The 22,724-nt window shown below is 37.1% G+C and overlaps 1 protein-coding gene across 1 annotated transcript in view; it reads right to left on the bottom strand.

Annotated features, from left to right (window-relative positions):
• Positions 1-12,297: 12,297 nt before the first annotated feature.
• The window catches only part of LOC139720144 (uncharacterized), a 33,280-nt gene continuing 22,853 nt past the window's right edge, over positions 12,298-22,724 (bottom strand). The window contains exons 4-8 of the mRNA XM_071631514.1: positions 21,510-21,593; positions 20,996-21,069; positions 17,050-17,128; positions 15,651-15,664; positions 12,298-13,949 (exon numbers count right to left, since the gene is read on the bottom strand). Coding sequence (XP_071487615.1) covers positions 13,652-13,949; positions 15,651-15,664; positions 17,050-17,128; positions 20,996-21,069; positions 21,510-21,593 — 549 coding nt within the window. The 3' untranslated portion in view covers positions 12,298-13,651. The remainder of the gene's footprint in view (positions 13,950-15,650; positions 15,665-17,049; positions 17,129-20,995; positions 21,070-21,509; positions 21,594-22,724) is intronic.

The following is a 22,724-nucleotide window of genomic DNA, read 5'->3' as shown; positions in this document are numbered from 1 at the left end:
CTAAAAAATTCCCTCCCATAGAGACAACACGTCATAGCAGAGATAGAAAAAGAAGTACATATGACCTTTGACCCCACTTTGCACAAACAAGATGGCATCTGAGCAAAAAGTGGTTATTTTATGAAATGATTCCTGTAACATGGTCTTGACGTGTGCAAAATATGGGAAGGATAGGACATGTATTCACCAAGATACAGGATGAAACATCTATGACCTTTGACCCTAATTTACATACCCAAGATGGCGTCTGATCAAGTAGTTGTAATTTTATGAAATAATTTTCATGACATGAACTAAACATGTGCAAAATATGAAGGTGATAGGGGCTGTTTTTCTTGAGTTATTGCAAAGAAAGTTGCAAAAAGAAAGAAATATTTCAATACATCTAAGATAAACTTCAATTTCAACCACGTTTTTTCACGTGATTCCGACAGCGTATGAAAAAACGAAGGGCACACTTACGATAGCCGTACATCTCAGCTACAACATATTAAAATCTTAGAGAAATTCACCGAAGCATAAGTGAGCTAGTGCTCGATAAAGATAGTCATGTCAATTTTCATTTCCATAAAAATTGCACTCCCATAGAGATTACACGTAAGCTGGTCAAATTTGACAAGGTTACCTTCAATCCATTTTTTCGAGGTAATGTCGTCATCAAATCAAAATTGTTTAATTACATTTATGAAAGAGAATTTCATAAGCTACAACATATTGAAATTTGGGTGAAAATTGGCAAAGGATTAGTGAGATAAGCTCGAATGAACTTGAAATTTGATGACGTCATTTTGAAAATTTACTTTTTTTACTTTATTACGAAATTTGATATCTTTTAATCATTTTGTCAGCATAGCCAACCCATGAAATAACATGTACAACTCATCAGCTTTCAGAATATGTCAAGAAAATGGGGGGTCACCGTCCATCCTGACGAGTAAAATCCGATTTAAAATTGGCGGTTGTTTGGCATAGTTGCACTGTGTATCCCCATTGACGCACGCGCGGAATTTTGAGTTTGACGGGCCCGTATGACGTCATATTGAGTCGGATCGACTTGAAACTTGGTAGAAATATTCCTTGACATTTTGGACATCCCATCCGTGTAAAAAAACTGAAAATTTCTATTGTATACTAGCTGTGCGTGCGAATATGTGCGCGCGCGTACGCGTCCGTCCAATTTTTTCAATTTTTCAAAAAATGCTCCAAATGATCTGAAACGTGTGCAAAAAAATTTTGAGCTCGATTTGAGCATACAAATATTTCAACGCGCGCGTACGCGCGCGTGTTAAGATAAATATGAATTTTTGAGAAAATGAGTAGAACCCGCTTGACTTGAAATATATGTGACGTAATTTACATTAAAAAATTCCATTCCATTTATGAGATATGCATGAAAATGTGTTTTCATATAATGACGTCATAGTGACGTCACGGTCGACTGATCACTACGATTTTACTTGACCCGTCGTCTTTGGGACATGATACATATATGGTATAAGTTTGACATTGATAGGCAATGCACTTTCTGAGCTAACTCTTGCACAACTTTTGCGGAGAAATAAAGAAATAAAGAAAGAAGAATAAAGAATCAGTACAGATACAGAAGGTGATCCGAGAGGATACTCGGATCACCTAATAAAGAAAGAAGAATAAAGAATCAGTACAGATACAGAAGGTGATCCGAGAGGATACTCGGATCACCTAATTAATATATTGCCCTACATGGATGTAAATAAGCGCTGAATTGATCAGTAGGACTGGTGGTAGATTCGAATCCTGCTCTAGAGCGTACGCCCATGATTTCTTACGTCATGGCTACTACTAAGACACTGATCAATTCAGTGCTTATTTACGTCGATGCAGCGCAACTTGCTAATCAGTTACCATGAAAACAACTCGCAGAAGAATTTCATCAATTTTGAAAAAAAAAATTAATCACAAACATGTTGAAGGAAAACGTGGTCATAAAACAGATCCCCTGCTTCATTCTCAATATGTCTGTTCATGAGGTCAGGAGGAATAAGACTCGGGAGAATACACACCATGATGTGATTTTTATTCACAACTTTTTATTTTGTCATGAAAGAGACAAATCAACAATTTCACAACTCATACAACATTTGATTCTCAACGTCTTGACACAGTGTGATTGAAAGAAGCTTTAATTGTCTTGAGCAGAACTAACAAGTTTGTAACACGAACATCTGTAACGCTTCCAATGTTTCCTGAAAGTGGACTTACAACCTTAGTTTGCAGTTCTGTCTGTTGTGAAATAACCAGCGCAGTAAAACCACACTTTGAATTCCACGCCAGTTTTTATCTATTATTCAAATGAGCAGAAATCCTGTTATATACAGGGTTTGGTCAATGAAATATGACGCTGAATCAACTCCAGATATGAGGGAAAATTGGTAAAAGTGCAGCAAATCTCAAACGGTACAGATCAGTTGCGTAAAATACATACACATTTCACATTTCCCTTTTCCTTTTCCTTACCCCCAAATCACTGCTCTGTGTTATTAGTGTTACATAAAATATTACTGAAGTACATGTACGTCTGTGCTTGTTAGAAAAGTTCTGTGGCTATACAGAAGTACATTATACATACATTTTACAAGTGTACTGCCGCCTCATGGCGCCCTCTACGTTACTACATTGTACATTGATGGGGATTACCCTGACTTCTCGCCAAGCAAACTCAATTGCTATAAACACAAGCTTGATTGTCCAGTGATATCAACATTGCAAATTAAAGGGATTGCGCCCTCTTAGTCTGAAGACTGGTATTAATGTCCTTACCTACATGTCTTACGTTAGGTCATTTTAACAGTGACTCTTTCTTCTAGATGCTTAGAGGTAGAAACAGTATGTACCAGTAATGATTTTCCATTGAACAACACCATATCATTCAGTAAGATTCAAAATACAAAATGTCCTTCTGACTGGTTGTCGTCTAATTCTAAGCCTACTCAAATATCAATAATTCATAGCCAATAACCTTGAAATGAAACTTCCCCTTATAACAATGTTAATTCACCCAACGACATGGTTTCACTGATATAATTTCTAGCATGTCCTCAAGACATCTGCATCAGTCTTTCTTATCATTCCTCATGCATTTTGAGTGGTCACTGTCTTACCAAGAGGTAGTTTGATCAAAAATGGTCAGACTGAAGGCCATTTTGATTCCTAGTGCAGTGCAAAGTCAAAATACAGAGACTCCAACCCCAAGCACCTCCTGATCTGGAGATTCTCCCACCTGAAACCCCTAGCAAACGGGAGACTCCAACTTGATGTGCGTGAAGCGCGAAGTTCCTTATGGCCGGGGTCCAGGGCCCGCTTAAGGGCCCTGGAAGCTCTAGGGTTCTAGATGCTCTCTCGTGCCATCTAAGGCTTATTTTTCAACATACAATGACAATAAGTAAGCAATCATTTCAAGCGGGAGACACAGAGCCAGGGCGGGAGAAAGGAAGATTTTGCAAAAATGGGCTTTCGGCAGGAGATCTCCCGTCAAAAGCGGGAGAGTTAGAGTCTCTGAAAATACAATACATGTATGAGGAAGATGCATAAGAACAAACCAGTGAGTGATTAATAAAAGTAGCTATGAGAGAAATAGAAATGTACTACCTAACTGAGTTGTGTGCTGGTTATAAATATATGCTATTGGCTCTCTGCCTTCTTATTGCAGGTTGTTGTTGGGGGTTTTTTTTCGGGGGGGGGGGGGGAGGGGATTAGGGTCGGGGGTCTGGATCTTGGTCACTGAATTAATTGAAAAATAAAACACATGGGGCTGTCACAAAACAAACACAAAAAAATGGATCTTGTCTGAAGTTTTATGTCAGCTATTAGGCACTCAATACAAACCATACATTCTTTAGATATGCATTGTTTGTTTGTTTGTGTTTAAATCTTGCATCTACGGGCTCACTCTATGATGTCATCACACTGTACAGGGGAGCAAAAAATTTGCAATGACGCCGATTCATCATCGTAAAGAGTGTTACACCTTAATAGTGACTGAAGAGAGACCAAAAGGTCCTGATGAATTGTTTCACTCTTTGCTACAGAACTCGAGAGACAGACAGAGACTTAATGGCACATTACAGGGCAAATATTTCCTGCCAATCAAATTACAATGTACCTGTACTGACCACAAAAAGGCCTCCTTCAATGCAGTGGTCATTCATTCAAACTGACCATTGCAGTACTTTACCACAATGGGGAAGGAAACTAAACCTTAGTGCAAGTAATGATTTATTTCTACGGCTGTCACTGAAAAGCATTTTTTTTTTCCAAGGAATGCTAATATACATTATAGTTTTTCTTTCTTTCTAACGACACAGAGTACATGTACCAAACATTTGTCTTATTCACATGCATTGTAGGATAGAATAATGAGCTGGTGTGTCACGACAAGATCCAAGCACATTATCAAAATATTGTCAAAATACAATATCTCATACTCAAAAAATACTTCATAGAAAAAGACATATATATATACAAGGTACAGTTCTGCTTGGCAATTGAAATTGAAATTTTTTTTTCTGAGTACAAACCAAAGTCTATATACAAGAGGGTATCACTTATACATTGCTATCCCAAAGACTACATGGGTCAATCCATGTCAAATCATCCAGTGCTTGTCACCCGACCCCCTCCGATTTTCTTTAAAATCGCACCAAATGTTCCCCAAAGTGTCTGACGGAAAATCCCAAAATATTTTGCCCCAAGGTCAATTGGTTGCTAAGATACAGCTTCACATAGCAACCGGTGCGCATTCAGAAAAATTAGTTAAAAGAAAATTAGGCATTTTTGATTGATTGTGGTGGCATGGATATTTATGCAAAAGCTTTCATTTTCAGGAAATTGAGAGAACTTTATATTCTTTGCAAGAAAAACTGACTGTGACGCGAAATTGACTTTTCGTTAACGTGCACGAGGTCACCGAAAATGGTGTTAAATGTTAATTTCCAAAATTTTGATGCATATTTAGAGGCTAATATCTTCCACATTTCATCACCTTAGGTTCTAATATATTATGCTGTTGAAGGCTTTGACTTGCTCAGTAATTTTGAAAAAAATCGGCGCATTCATGCCCACCGTTTTTACGGAGAGCGCCCTCAAAGTTGACAAAAATGAAAAATGTGCCAAATTCAAGGTCACGGATCACCCTTCGTCCCACCTAGGAATGGCACCAATTTGTGTGTATTGATAGACATTTACCTATATTATCTTGGGTTACCAAAGAAATTTTGCTCCCGAAATGTTCAATGGCAAATTTACCCTACCGAAAATGGTCGTAAATGGCCAAATTCCCATGTAATATCACATATTGGGTTTAGAGGACATTTCAAATGTCCAGACTTTCAAGATAAAAAGGCCTAGCCCTGTGATATTTGCAGTAGGGATAGTCTGTTATACATATTTTAGTAATATACACCACTAAACACTTTCATTACATAATAATGACCTTGAAATTTAATCCAAATTTTGATAAAAACAATAAATTGCTCCATTTTCCTCATTGTATTGCATACAATATTATGTAATATGTGTTTTGTAACACTTTTCACAGAGCAATATTTCAAGAATTATGAAAGCTGACAGCCTACCACATTAAGGTTCTAAAGTATTTGTGCTCTTCTTTCAGATTTTGTGTCAATTTGATCATGAATGTTATACCCTTGACCTTGAAGTGCTTCTAAAAATAGCTGTAAATTTGTTAACTACAAACCTACACACATGTCATGACAGGTGTATTATGGCATGCTATACTTGTGATTCTTTCACAAACATAAAAGCTTTTTATGGTGTAAATGTATATACTGGAATTAATCTATACATGCTTGCAAGATATGTTACAATTAATTACTTTGTTCTGACAATGACCCTCAATTTCAATCAAAAAAGGGGACAGCAATATTTTGTGATTTTGTGTGCATTTCCTATGGAAAACAGTGCTTTGCGGTGAAACTCATAAAAACTTGACCATTTTTACTATATCACTTTGATTGATTAATTCTATTGTAGTTATGTTAGAAAAGTGGGCTGTGACAATTTCTAATTAAAAAAAACATGGTTATGATGTAGAAAATAGAAAAACAAAGAAATACATAAGAAATTCCAAAAACAAGAAAATACATAAGAATTGAAATGATTTTGGAAGTTTTCATAAGGTACAGAACAAATCCCCCGAAAAAGAAGACTCTCAGTCCTTTTAATGTGCGTTTCACAGGCTAGAATAAGAGTCTTATTATGTTGGGCGCAATGTCCATAATTATATTACGTACTTAAATACAGGTCGTTATGGAGAGAAATAGGCATTTCTCATGATTCTGAAGGTCATAAATCGAGGGTCATTATCAGAACAAAGTAATTGATTGTAACATAATTTGCAAGCATGTATAGATTAATTCCAGTATATACATTTACACCATAAAAAGCTTTTGTGTTTGTGAAAGAATCACAAGACAATTCTATAGCATGCCATAATACACCTGTCATGACGAATTGTGCGTAGGTTTGTAGTTAACAAATTTACAGCTATTTTTAGAAGCACTTCAAGGTCAAGGGTATAACATTCATGATCAAATTGACACAAAATCTGAAAGAAGGGCACAAATACTTTAGAACCTTCATGTGGTAGGCTGTCAGCTTTCATAACTCTTGAAATATTGCTCTGTGAAAAGTGTTACAAAACACATATTACATAATATTGTATGCAGTGCAATGAGGAAAATGGAGCAATTTATTGTTTTTATCAAAATTTGGAATAAATTTCAAGGTCATTATTATGTAATGAAAGTGTTTTGTGGTGTATATTACTAAAATATGTATAACAGACTATCCCTACTGCAAATATCACAGGGCTAGGCCTTTTTATCTTGAAAGCCTGGACATTTGAAATGTCCTCTAAACCCAATATGTGATATTACATGGAATTTTGGCCATTTACGACCATTTTCGGTATGGTATATTTGCCATTGAACATTTCGGGAGCAAAATTTCTTTGGTAACCCAAGATAATATAGGTAAATGTCTATCAATACACAAAAATTGGTGCCATTCCTAGGTGGGACGAAGGGTGATCCGTGACCTTGAATTTGGCACATTTTTCATTTTTGTCAACTTTGAGGGCGCTCTCCGTAAAAACGGTGGGCATGAATGCGCCGATTTTTTTCAAAATTACTGAGCAAGTCAAAGCCTTCAACAGCATAATATATTAGAACCTAAGGTGATGAAATGTGGAAGATATTAGCCTCTAAATATGCATCAAAATTTTGGAAATTAATATTTAACACCATTTTCGGTGACCTCGTGCACGTTAACGAAAAGTCAATTTTGCGTCACAGTCAGTTTTTCTTGCAAAGACTATAAAGTTCTCTCAATTTCCTGAAAATGAACACTTTTCCATAAATATCCATGCCACCACAATCAATCAAAAATGCCTAATTTTCTTTGAACTAATTTTTCTGAATGCGCAACGGTTGCTATGTGAGGCTGTATCTTAGCAACCAATTGACCTTGGGGCAAAATATTTTGGGATTTTCCGTCAGACACTTTAGGGAACATTTGGTGCGATTTTAAAGAAAATCGGAGGGGGTCGGGTGACAACTTTTCTGAAAATTGGATGATTTGACGTGGATTGACCCACATGTCTTGTCAACATTCTTGAAAAACTACAAAATGACAATGAAATGAAAAACATGAATTTTTGTGAAAGTATACACATCAAACTGTCATCCTACTTCTGACTATTATCACTTCGTTCTGAACCCTCTTCTACCATAGGATCAATCAATGTCACTTTAACAAGAATTTTTCAGCTTAATACTTAGCAGAGAAGATGTGTGTCAAAACTACAGAGACATACAATCATTACTGGGCAAGGAACTCTCCAAGATTCAAACTTTGTGGTGATTTGATAGAAAATATGTGAGCATATGTTTAACATTGCAAGTCACAGAAGTTAATTACATTGTAATATGAATACATCTACTGTTTTCGTAGTTGTGATGTAAACTCTTCTTGTAGTTTCCTAGTTCATCCACCAACCTACCACCACACTGCAGCCACATCGCTTCTTTGAGAATGGAATTAAACATACTCCTCTAAAACACACAAGTGCATATCTATCTTTACACATACAAACAAAGCTGAATCAATCTTCTAGTCCCATCACAATTCTTTCTTTCATTCTACTTAGTACTTTAATACTTTATACAGGCTTAGATTTCAAAGAAGTTAATGAAATATATACAGAGGCTTTTTCTTTGCAAGATCATTACATTCTACAACAGTCACAGTAACTGACAATGGCATCTCTCTCTTTTTAAACTGTCACTTAAAAATGCATGGAGGGGATAATAATTTCTTGTTGTAGTTTAAACACATTTCCCCCTTAAATTGCAGGCATTTATGCAGCACACCGGGCACAATATACAAATTTGAAAGGAGACTCAAATATGAAGGAAAAAAAAGTAATTGAATGCTAAGCACAGCTAAGAACTATTAGCTTTTAATACATGAAAAAAAAAGTTGGCATGACTAGTAAGCTTTGCTGAACACATATCGTGCGACCGCGTGTATTTTATAAAGTTCTTTTAGATAATAACCAGACCTGATTTTCTGCAGTGCTAAGACAACACTTATATCTCTTCACTCTACAGATCAAAAAAGTTTCTGAATTCATTGCATGGAAATTAACATAATTATAAGAAATTTCTATGAAAACTAAGAGTGTTGAAAAGGAGCTGCAAATCAAAAAGTAAATCTGGCTAAAAGTTGAAATGAATTTCATATCCTCCAGCACACCTTGTGACATAACCATGGTACCAACTGCAACAATGCATCAATTTTCACATCTTGTGTGGCAAAATGACATTTAAGTGTCAGTAAAAGCTCTGTTAGGAATGGTTGACCAATTAACACGCTTTGCCATTTTTCTCCTCTTTTTTTTCAGTACACCCCATTCCCCATCATCTGGTGCATTACCAAAACATGGCATATCTTCACTAGTCCAACATAAGAAGTTCCTATGAGGAAAAGAGCAAATGGAAATACAGTGTTGAAATACAAAGAAGATTTTATATGTGTGGGACTACACTGTGAGGGTGAAGCTGTTATGGCCTCAAACCTTGGATAATGATCAGCAATCAATTTGTTGTTGTTTTATCCTATCCCTTGGTATCCTCTAATTCAAGAGAGCATTAAAGCTAAAAAAACAACATTAAATTGAACTAAATGTGCAGCATGAGGATCTTTCTTACTCTTACCCGACAATAATTGCCTTGCCCTACATAGCCACGACAAAAAAGAAATAAAAATAGAATAAAATATGTGAATGTCTTGCATTTTCTTGCATTTACATTTACAGAATGAAAAAAGAAAAAGTGATGAGATGAAAAATCAACTGAAGAACTTTCCCCATGTGTAGTACAGTAAGACTGTGTCACTGTGTGGTTAGAGAATTACAATGTATTCACTTCACTAACATTTTATTCCACGTAAAGACAGCAGGTTGTACAAATAACCTCAACAAAAATATACACCATAGAAAACACAGAAAGCTGCATAAAGAGTCACAATCTAATATCTCAGAAAGAGACATTCCTCCAAAACTATTGAAAGAAGAAAACTGGTGATCATAGATTTCTCCAAACTTGCAATAAAAAATCTGACTACCTCCATTGATCAACTGAAGGCTCTGTTTACACTTGTGAAAATAAGACAAGTCAGAGGATCCTGATGCATTTTTTGAATTTTCATCCAGATTGATCAAATGGATGTACCGTTTCCATGGCAAAAAGATTTGGATATAAGAAACACTGGAGTGTTCCAAATTGAATTGTTGACTTGCCTTTGACCTGCACATATCCTGATACTCATTGAAATGTCAGTACTTTTTAGTGTACAATTTTGGTATGTAAATGTCATTGTTTCTGTCATCCTGATCAACATAATTAAAGAGTGATAATCTGCAAAGAAAACGAAATGAAACAATTTTTTTTTTTCTGAATACATCTACGCTACAAAATAATCCTGAGTATCCAAGGAAAACTCCCAAACAGATCAAGTCTTCAAAGAAGATCAAGGAGCACTTCACACTCTCCCATAAAAGTGATTTAAAGACTTTCCTTGCATGGTTCTTATGAAGACAAACCCCAGTCTGACTGCCACTATTTCACAAGTGTGAACAGAGCCCACAGCAGATCACATCACAAACTGAAGACCACAGAGAGATTTAATACTTTGTACAAGACATTCCCACTGATTTCAGGATACAAAAGCTCTGTGTAAACATATCCTGAAAAAGACGAAAATATGTACAAACTTTGTAATATAAAGGTGCATTGAATATTGATAAAAGTTGCTTATCATAGACAAGGTTCATGGGGATACTTATTAGAGAGAAAAAAAATGATGGCTTCAACCTGTTCACCTACTTTAAAGGAGAAATACAGTCCAAATATAAGTTAGTCTGATAAAAAAAGAGTAAAATCTTGCGAGTTCAACGGCAAAAATTTGACTGAAATTGGATAAAAATAACAAAGTTATGGCATTTACGAATATCTGCAAAACAGTTTTTGTACAGTGGATATGAATATGCAAATGAATGAGCTAACCATGTCATAACCTCACGATTTTCCATTGATCGTATACAAAAAATGACGGAAATTCAATGCTTCTGTCGCAGAAGGCTGAAACATGATGTTATTCCTGGTTGAATAACTTCAGAATAGCCATCAGTTAGATATACGAGGATCTGAGCCTCAGGCATAAATGATTTTGAATGAAACAAGAGACCCGCGGGTCTAGCGCTCACCTGAGTATCGCAAGTTCACCTTTCACGCAGTCACTAATCTAAATTATTCACAGCTCTACCAAAATTTGACGAGGCATTCTCAAGTGGAAGATGAAAATGTACAATAAGGGCCCAATTTTTTCAAGATTCCTTAATTTGGGGGAATTGGGGCCCCCTGGGGCCCTCTGGGTGGGGCATGGTGCCCAGTTTGATAAATTGAGATCCTGACCACCTAGGGATGCTACCTGCCAAGTTTGACAAAAATCCATCATGAGGTTTTCAGGAAGAAGATGAAAATGTACAATTCAGGCCCCCATTTGGACCCTTCCAACCACCCCCCTCCCCCTACCCCCAAGAGGGGCACCCCTGGATCTCCTATGAACAAACTTGAAACTACAGTCATTAATGTACTCACTCATAGTATTATCTCAGCTCTATAACTTCTGATTCTAGAGAAGATTTTTAAAGATTCCTTCATTTGGGGGGTTTGGGGCCCCTGGGGGCCCCCTGGGCGGGGCATGGTGCCCATTTTAACAAATTGAGATCCTAACCCCCTAGGAATGCTACCTGCCAAGTTTGGTGAAAATGGGTCATGGGGTTCTCAAGAAGAAGATAAAAATGTACAATTTAGGCCCCATTAGGACCCCTCCTCACCCCCACCCCCCCCCCCCCCTGGGTCCCAAGGGGGGCACCCCTGATTCTGCCATGAACAAACTTGAAACTACAGTCATCAATGTGCTAACTCATAGTATTAACCTAGCTCTATCACTTCTGGTTCTAGAGAAGAAGGTTTTTGCGGATTCCTTAATTTTGGGGGGTTTGGGCCCCCTGGGGGCCCCCTGGGTGGGTCATGGTGCCCATTTTAATAAATGGAGTTCCTAACCCCCTAGGGATGCTACCTGCCAAGTTTGGTGAAAATGGGTCATGGAGTTCTCAAGAAGAAGATGAAAATGTACAATTTAGGCCCCATTAGAACCCTTCCCCACCCCCCTCCCCTGGGTCCCAAGGGGGGCACCCCTGATTCTGCCATGAACAAACTTGAAACTACAGTCATCAATGTACTAACTCATAGTATTAACTTCGCTCTATCACTTCTGGTTCTAGAGAAGAAGATTTTTACAGATTCCTTAATTTTGGGGGGTTTGGGCCCCCCTGGGGGCCCCCTGGGGGCCCCCTGGGTGGGGCATGGTGCCCATTTTAACAAATTGAGTTCCTAACCCCCTAGGGATGCTACCTGCCAAGTTTGATGAAAATCGGTCATGGGGTTTTCAAGAAGAAGATGAAAATGTAAAAAGTTTACGCACGACGCACGACGGACGACGCACGACGGACGACGGACGACGGACGACGGACGACGCACGACGCACGACGCACGACGGACGCCGGACGAAGGGCGATCGCAATAGCTCACTTGAGCCTTTGGCTCAGGTGAGCTAAAAATGGAAAGTTCAAAATGTTATGTACAAACTATATGGCAAATTGTGAGGGGATGACATGGTCACTTTGCTATTTGCATATTCATATTGACCGTTCAAGAACTGTCTCCAGAAAAATTAGCAAGACTTGCAAGATGTCATAACTTCCTTATTTCTCAGCCGATTTTGATCAAAATTTTACTGCTGAACTTGCAATATTTTACTCTTTCTTTTCAGACTAACCTATACTTGGACTGGTTTTCCCCTTTAAGTTGCTCTTTTGGTCTTTACACTCACTTACTCAACAACTCAGCCTTTACGGGCAATAGAGTACTTGGTTCTGAATAAACCCTTTAAATCCCTTAGGAAATGCAGAAGGAGTGCTAAACATTTTTTCATTCCTCTCATCAATTCATATCCTTTGGCACAACTACACTTTATCAGAGTTTTACAAACTCATTCGATGGGCATTTTTCTTCGCTTTATCGCCTACTTTCAGTAAATAGAATCAAATAGCAAAGATTTCATTCTATGATTCCTTCTTCTCAATATTCCTCACCTTTTATTTTTAACAGGCTTAGATTTCAATGCTGTCTGCTATTTACATGACATCCACGCTGGCTTGGACTGTGGGAATCTAAACACGCCTATGACAAAACACAGCATGACTTGTTGAAAGCTACAATGCCATGAATCAAACTCTTTTTTTTTTTAATGAAGAAAAATGTGTGGATATGTCCCCAAAAAACAAATACTGCAGTCAGTCCGGATGTTGGATGTCCATTTCAAGATGCTATGCCAGGCAAGCCCTGGCTAAGCAGTTCTGTTACAGCAAACTTCTGTGGAGTATATGAAGAAACACTGCCACAATGATGAACTATTTCTTGACAAATATAAGACACCTTGCTCTTGTTTGAGATGTTGAGAAAACTAGATAACAGTCTGTTCATGAGAAGATCTAGTCGTGTCACTTGTATTGTAAAGAGAATTAATTGTATTAACATCAAATGGTGGGACATAAACTATGCCTGTTGTTCACTGTTAGTACCTCTGCTTTTCATTCATTGCTGATTCTGCCAGAAATACATTTTAACGCCACAAGCAGACGAATAAAATCGCTCAAATGCACTTGTACCCGTCAAACAAAGCTGTCATTGGCTACTTGAGGTGGGTGTGACTGCAGCGGCAGTACCTGATTGGTTGATATTTCTGGTTCCAGTCACACATGGCACTGTACATCAGTTCAGGCTTTGAATTTTTTACTTTTATGCCTTTTGAAAAAAAAAAGAAAAAGCAGAAAGCAAGCTATTTCCTAAATGACTAAATATTGAAACATTGATAAGATACCATGTAAATAGGAAAAAATGGACCATATGCATTTCTTTTAAAAAAAGAGATCTTTTATTGATAAGACAAACTTCTTTTGACGTTGCTATGGTGATCTACTGTGCCCATTTGTTCTGTCAGGACTGCGGGAATGGCTGCGGTGGTGACTGCTACGATCATGTGACCGTGACCGGCGGCGATGATCTCGCTCCGTGGATCGGTCGCGGCCGTTGGTCCTGCGCGGGGACGGAGAACGACTGTTTTTCCGCGGACTGTACGACGGGGAGTGGCGGCGACGGCGGTCACGGTCGCGATCCCGGGAACGGGAACGGGAGCGAGAACGCGACCGTGATCGGGAGCGCCTCCTGTAGTTGCGTTCCCTGCTGTAACTTCTACTACGTCGCCTGGTTTAAGAACAGATGAATAAAAGAGAAACAAACTGCAATTGTAATGTGTACAGGTACATTTCAGACATGGCTGACTAAATAAACAGACAATGAACAAACTTAAGAGCTCTACCAACCATAGGCCTACATCATTCACATTGGGTGGGACTAAAATTTGTCACTCTGGACTCATGTACGATAAGTAGAAAACACAGCACTGCTGCATGAAGCTTTACTGTATAGATACAAGTGTATATCCAATGCCATTTCTAAGCTAGCCAAATTTTTAGCGAGTCTTATTTTTGTGTATCGGGACTTCCTAACAATTTTGCGCAGGGTTAAATTTCCAATTCTAGAGCACAGCAGTGGATGGAGAAATGTACACATCTATGTCGCATTAAAGTTGGGATCAGAGTCACTATATTCACGTGTTGTTAAATTTGTGAATAGCATCCAACTTGAGAAGTTCGCAAAAAAACAAAACACCACAAAATTCAAGGCAAACTGCTTTAGGAGGATGAATGTACCCTGAAGTTTTTATCTGGGGAAGATTACATCATCCTGGATCTTATCATGCTTGATCACTGCCAGCAAAATAAACCAAATGAAATTCTCTCATTCACACATACTTCAAACTTATCCATAACATGTCATCCTACACCGCTTGCAAGAGATGTTAAAATGAAATGTTAAAATCCCCATATCACGGAAATGGTCCAAGGTACAATGTACATTTATGGAACTTGGTAATAGTGAATATTCATGTACAGTACTGATTGGCAGTGATTGTTTTGGTAATTTTAGGGTCAGAGGTCTACGTCAATTCGAACTTTATTTTCTTACGTATGCAGTGCCTGAGGGTTTTCTTTTTTGTTGAATTGGTCTTGTTTTGTATGAGTCTGAGTGTTATTTTGATTATGTAATTAATTACATTTGTATATATATGTAATACTGTGTATGTATATTTTTCACTTTTGTAAAATCATTTGTAATTCAGCCTCTGGCTTCAATCGATGATTTGTTGAATAAAGATACCATTAATAATAATAATAATAATAAAAGAGATAAAAGGTTTGGGTTTGGAAACAGACTATTAACTGGATATGCAGTAAAACTTCGTAAATAGGATCTGTAACAGTTTCAATAACAAAACAATGATGGTAATGCTTGCATTACACTCTGTTAAAATCAGTTACATGAAGAACGAGTACTGTAGTATATCACTACTTGATTCTGATTACGAGTTGAATGATTAAACACCCATTAATCTATAAACAGACACAAATGTACAAAATGACAGTTGAGGTTTGTCTATACGTAACATGCACAAAATTTCTATCAGTCACAAATTTCCCTTGTCCATCCTAAAAGCCTGTCTCTTAATATTTCCTTGTAATTTCTGGGAATTGGTTCCGGTTTGCTTTGGTTTTGATTCAATAAACACTTACCTGTATGTTGAAGCTTTGATAGAGACGAGAGGAAAGAAAGAGAGAGAGAGAGAGAGAGAGAGATATCCGTTACTGATCACATAACATCATTGAATAGTAAGAGAGAGAGAGATATATCCGTTACTGATCATATACCAACATCGGGGACACAAAAGCACATCTATGGAATAGTCTATTCAGACCTCATTTCCCTGAACACTTCCAATTTCCTGTAAACCCACATGAAGTGAGTGCCAAGCTAAATTTTCCATTACACTAAAGACTGCCCTACACATGTTTAGCTATCTGTTTTTAGAACCAGGAAAACACAATCATATTTTAAAGGGGATGGCTAGTAACTGATCAGTGGGAATCAGTGGGAATGCTGGGAGATGATTGTTCCAATCCTTGTGGGATTCATTTAAGAATACATTATATATTATATCTATTGTTGTGTGAAAATTATTAGCTTCAGAATGGTCTCATATTCAAGTAATGTTGCCCGTTAACGATCGTCCCATCACTGTACAGGCATGCTAGCCTGGAAACATTAAACTGCACATTACTTGAATATGAGACCATTCTGAGGCAAACAATTTTCACACAACAATAGATATATATAATGTACTCTTAAATGAATCCCACGAGGATTGGAACAATCATCCCCCAGCATTCCCACTGATTCCCACTGATCAATTACTAGCCATCCTTTTTAAATCCTCTCTCTGCCAATGAGTCAACTGTGTACAACTTTCACACACAAACCAATGGAGAGGTAATGAATGTGGCACTCTGGGGGTTAAAGTGATGGACAATCAGACATATCACAGATCTGTTTCACAGCTGATAGAACTCTTACTGGCTTAACAAATTTAATTTGTGCAAGGACATTGAAAAGAGACTACTAGTACAGTGCATTCCCATTAGAACGAACATGGTTACAATGAAGCAAAAATTAAGGCCACAACGTTATACGCTCTACAGCTGTATGTATTCTTATTGTTTATTTGTTCAGTTATAATGAAATTTCGATATAATGAAAAAAAAACCGCCAGTCCTGAGGACTTCGTTAGAACGGGAGTCCATATACCGTATGTTTCAATCAGGTTTACAGACAAGTAAAATGTCTATGAAGTCAAGAGACCTCTAATAAAGTACAAACATGTTTATATTAACATTTTACAAGTGTTTCAAATAAGTAGTACTTAACTTTGACAAAAATGATTCGAATTATAACTGGATATCTTTTCTCGAGGGAGTTTTTAAGTGAAAAAGTGAAATATTCCTTTTATATAAAGTAGCTTGAATATATGTAACACAATGCTTGATTGCTTTGTTAAACAAATAACTTTTCCCCATGTGTTGTTTGTAAGTTTGCATGGTGATATAAATATGGAAGAGAGCTTTGTGGCAGCATCTGAATGAATTATTTTGTCATCAGGGTCCAACTTCATATAAGACAAACAGCCTTCCTGTTGTGCCCTTACACTTTTATAATGTTTCTTTTTCATTTTCTCCTCTGTCCTGCAGAGGATTGTATGATTGTAAATGTGTTAATGTTTTTTTTGTTGTGTATCAATTGTGATGTTTTTTATGAAAGTGTTGAAATAAAGAACTGAACTGAACTGAAAATCACTGGTGTATACCACAAACCTCCCTTCCTAACTTTTCCCAAATTTTTTGCTTCTTACTTCGGGAGGATCCCCCGCGATCTCGACAATCTCGAGCAAAGTGTCCTCGACGTCCACATCGGTAGCATTCATCATCGTCCTGTCCAAAGAAAACATCAATGTTCTCAAAAAATCAATCACGTTCAACTTTAACAGTGAGAACTCACCCATACTGTACTCAATGGCTGCTCCACACACATACATAAACTCACAAAGCATTTGATCAGTTTGTGTGGTACAAAATTTTATATTTGAATTACATTTGGTGAGAGGAAATGCATTTCTTTCCCATACAGTCTCTTGAGATTTGAAGGAAATAGAATGGTTTCCTGTGGCGAGATATTTATTGTCAGAACCTCAAAAATCTCTGCTCATTTTCAGAACATTTTCACAATAAATTTTCAGCGACATGATTAAAGATGACAATTTCATGACACACAGTCTTATAAATAGTGTACATGTAGTTACACCAAAAGTTAAACAAATAAGTAGTCCTTCTTTTAGCAATCAATGTATAAAGTTGTAACTTGGTGTGTTCATGGTGTTTGACAGGTTGCAGTTTTGTTTTATATAGGGGCAATTCCACGGTAACTGACGTTACGCGTAAGGATTTTCATGAAATTGTTTACCTTGTAGTTTTGTGAATGAAAGCACCTGGGGCTTGCAATTGGCATTGATGAATAAGTTCATGAGAATGAAGAAATAGGTGGAAAGTTTTTCTCTCAAACTGCATTTCTTATCACATAGCAAGTGAAAATGTGTCGGTAACTGACGTTACGGAAAAAGGACATGGGAAATTATGGTGTAGATTTAAATGGAAATATCTCATGTCCCTGACTTTTAACCTTTATGTGTTTAATATGGCAATACACTTAGGTTCTTAGGAACAGGTGTGCAAAATAATATGCACTTTAGTTGTCTCCTTTTAGCACCATGCCAGTTTCAGTGAAGGCATGACGGTAACTGACGTTACGTAACTGACGTTACGCTTACATTTGCCATAGGGTTTATACATGCAAAATCATGATTGGGAATAGCTTTGTGATTTTTCATAATTCTGACCATTCAGAATGATTTGTTTGATATGGAGTCATACCTTGGTTCATCAGTCATAAATACACAAATGAAATGAAACATTAGTCCATTTTCTTTGTGTTCTATGAAAACTTAAAGGTAAACATGTCAGTAACTGACGTTACGTAACTGACGTTACACATACTTTGCCATGGGGTTTACAGAGAACTATTTTATTTAACAGGTTATTATACTGCTGCAATATACCAGTAACAATCCCAGGCAACTACTTAGCAACAAATTAAAACAAAATCTAAAGACACAAATGGGTTGGGCCCTTAGGGGGCAACCCCCCCCCCCCCCCATGGCATAGCACAGTTGGGCAAAAATAAAGTAAATGCACAAGAGGATATTTCTTGACATTTGTCTGAAGATTGAATTCTAATTCAACATTTATGATTACACAGAGCCATTAATAGATTAAGCAGTTCCAAGTATAAATACATGTATATTGACATGACTAAAGGTTTTTTGTTTGTTTGTTTGTTTTATTTAATGAACAGGAAAGTTTCTACATATATCTAGAGTGCTCCACCCATAATACCTTGCAGTACCGTACTACACAAAACATGGATATTTTTGTGCTTGAAAAAAAATATCAAAATATATTTCAGGTCATGGGGAAAACACACTTATCAACTCATAAATATGCATAAATATGTATGAAATCTATTGTGATATATTTCTTCTTCTTTTCTTTATTTTACTCCTTCTCCTTCAAGGCATTGTTAGGGCCATAAATAAAAAAAAAAAGGTCTCCATCATCAATTGATTTAAATGAAAAGTGTAGCACTTTTAATATTTCTCTGTGAAGAAGAAAAATAAATGCTTTTTCGGTCAAAAGAGCATTATTGGTTTATTCCTTGCTTGAAGTGATTTAACTGTTTTTCTTTTCCTTTACACTGATATATCACGGCTTGCAAATTCATTCCAGATACCAAGAAATCAGACTTTGCAACGAAAGAATTCTAAGATTAAAAAAAATCTTCCTGTTCATAATTATCATGTATTGTATAATGTCCCTGCATGAATAGAATAAAGTAATCAACAAATACACACTGTATGAACAATTTTTTTTAACCCTAGAATCCCCTCTCACTTTGAGCAACATCAGTGTTAAGTTTCAAACAGTAATGAGTACATGCCTTACGTACCATAATACAAGATGCGCCATGTTAACTACACCACACATTTAAGTGCAAGAGAAGAAATATCTGTGCATTTGCCTTGAGGTGGAAACTTGACTATTAAGTTTCCAGAAAAAAAAAAAAAAAAATGCTGGCAAAAGCAAACATTGGTGAAGATTGTAGCTGTTGGTATAAAGCTGTGCACAAGTTTGCATGTTAACCACCTTTTCTATAAAAAAAACAAACAATCATGTCACTGATTAGGCCTACAAACTTTGGTAGCTTTATCATCCCGTAGGACTGGGAATGTTTGAGTGCATATATACAATGTACTGCATGTGGCAAACTAAACTTCCAGATGATTTAGCCTTACACTTGTGCTGAATCAAAAACTGAAAGCTCAAGCCCCCTCCCCCCCCCCCCCCCCCCCCCAAAAAAAAAAAAAAAAAAAAAAAAAAGATAATCATGGTAAATGAGTGAATGAATAAATTTAGAAATAAAATAAAATGAAAAAAATATATCCATGGACATGCCATGGTAATGACATCATTCCCTATGAAAGGGATTGCTGCTCTTTGTTGTAAGTTGACTTCCCAGATGTATTGAAATGGCCCAGAGTCAAAAATTTTGCCTCAGTTATAATTACTGTCATGGTAACTGACGTTACATACTCGTGTATGACGTTTCGGTAACTGACGTTACACATTTTGTAGTGATCAGTTTGACTCTCCAGTATGCCAAGTATCCTTATTTCTGGTATTGAAATGAAGGCATATGGGCATACATTAGAAATCCCGAGTTACATCATAAAGCTCACTTTCTTTGATGAATAAAGTTAAAAAATTCCTTGTTTTTGGTAACTGACGTTACATCCATCATTGTCAAAGTAATTAAAAGTTTTTATCAAATTCTTTAAAGCAACCAGCTTTTTTTTCTATCGTGTGGTAAAAGACTTCTCTGGTAACTGCATACATATAAAAGATTGTTGTTTAGAGTACTAATAAAGTGGATATACCGAGAGTAAGTTATGCCACAATCCACTCTTTTCACCATTGAGTTATAGGCATATTTTGGCAGCCATTTTGAAAGTCAAAATGGCCACTTTTATTGAAAAACATAATGATTCTTAAAACTTCAACTCAAGTACTGTCTGAAAATGTATGGTGTTTGAAACAAATATCATTTTGAATTTTTGGCACCTGTGTCCTAGTTACCGTGGAATTGCCCACAGACTTTTATATACAATTCTATTAAAACGAAATGGTCTAAATTTACAAAAGCTATCATTAAAACCCATGCTGTACATGTACATTTCAGTTTCTCTCAATACATTAGTTACAAGAACTACAGATCAAGGGCCATCATAGCCTACACCGCACATGTGAAGATAGGAATATGAGCCACATCTAGGCTATAAACCAGATCATGTGTTGGAAATCTGATCCATCTTGAAGTGGTTGGTTTAGAGAGCGAGGGTAACGACACTAAACATTTTGAACTTGTTTCATGATGCTGTGTATACTGTAAAAGCGGAAATTTTCAAGAATAAGACAAAGTTTGCATGTTTTTAATTCTGCAGAATCAAGACATCAACTTCTGGAACATATGGCAAGCAAAAATATTTGCGTGCTTTTAATTTCGCGCTAGTTTCTTGTTGCGTGAAATGCGCAAACATTTCAACACCACGAAAATTTCCACTTTTACAGTATTGTATTTGCATCAAAACTGTTATGTATTTTGCATTTAATAATACATGTACTTCTCACGTTTTGTATCGTTTCGTCTCGAAGACTGAACAATGTGTCTGCCCTTCCGCTAGCACATACCAGTTGATTTCTATCTAAATTTAAAACATTTGATATCGTACCAAAAAGTCAATCATAAGGAGTAATCAAGAAGGGAATGGGGTAGTGGTCAGGAATGGTATGGGGGAGTGGTCAAGGGTGGAGTGGGGGAGTGGTCAAGGGTGGAATGGGGAGTAGTTAAGGGTGGGATAGGGGAGAGGTCAAGAAAAGAATGGGGGAGTGGTCAAGGGTGGAAGGAAGGAGTGGTCAAGGGTGGAATGGGGAGTGGTCAAGAAGGGAATGGGGAGTGGTCAGGAATGGAATGGGGGAGAGTCAATGGTGGAATGGGGGAGTGGCCAATGGTGGGATGGGGGAGTGGTCAAGGAAGGAATGGGGGAGTAGTGAAAACAAGATGGGGAGTGGTCAGGGATAAAATAAGTAGATGGTCAAGCGAGAAATGGGGGAGTGGTCACAAGCAGAAAAGAAGAAAACTCACATATCCTCTCTTCGGCCCACGAGCCCATTCCACTACGATGCTTTGCCCACAGATCTCACGGCCGTTCTCGTTCCTGATTGCATCCTACACAAATGAAAGAAACACAATCAACACATACAGTACATGTAAATATCCATTTTGCTTGCTTAATGCAAATATGAGACAAAGTATACAAAAGCCAATGGCAACAGTTTGTGCATTGTACAAGTGTACATGGATGGCTCATGTACACTTCAAATATTTGATTGCACAACAGGGTACAAATAAGTGCCCTTTTCAAATATTTTAAAGTCCGTCATCAGATAGAGCAAGATAAAAACTTTCCACTGCAACCTCACTTGTTGCATTGCCTACAGTAACAAGGAATACTCTTTACGATGTGATCAAGAGTATTCTGTATAGTCTTATTTTTTGTTGTTTTTTAGCAGGTGTAATCATCATCTCAAAATGACAAGAATGGAGTTAATTCATTTTGCAATCAAACCCCTCCCATGTACAGTGTCCACAGTCAAACATGTTCCAGTGGCATATAATCACAAAGACCCCCTGTACAAAAAGCCTATAAATAAAACAGGGGCTCTTTATACAGTATGGCAACATCTACAGACACTCCATCTACAGTAAAACAACTGTACATATAAATCCACATTTGAAGCTAACCGCCTGCAAAGGCAATTACATTTAATTCCCTTCAGACAGCAGTTAACATGAAGTGCTACAGGGGTCATGAGTTCTCTTCACAATAGCGAATCCCACATGCTTTGCATAGTTTAAAGGTACTGTTTATCATTGGGAGCAGTGATTTTAAAAATGTTCAAGTTATCAGATTCGATGCATATGTGTAGGTCAGCTGTATCACAAAACATCTTACCATGTAAACATTATGCAATAAAGCCTTAAACATAAGGAGATATCACTATTTTTCTCACTAAACCATAACTGTAAATGGTTTAGTCTAGAAACATACACTGTATCTGTTCACATTTTGTATATTTCACGATACTTAACACTGATTAAATACTGATTCAATTTTTTTCACATTGGTTGTATCTATCCCAAACTCACATTTTAGAACTATTTGGAAGCACTAAAGCTGACATTTTGTTTCATCTGCAAATGGTAAATCAGCCCTTTAACACTAATAATCTAACACAGTACCAGACTCAGCCTGACTGTGTGTTCATAGAGCTCTTACTCAATGCATACTGGTTTTGT

This window comes from Diadema antillarum, unplaced genomic scaffold, assembly GCF_040938485.1.
Source record: "Diadema antillarum isolate AM-2024a unplaced genomic scaffold, OU_Dant_1.0 scf00000122, whole genome shotgun sequence".
Classification (NCBI taxonomy): domain Eukaryota; kingdom Metazoa; phylum Echinodermata; class Echinoidea; order Diadematoida; family Diadematidae; genus Diadema; species Diadema antillarum.
This window is presented reverse-complemented; position numbering and strand designations above follow the sequence as displayed.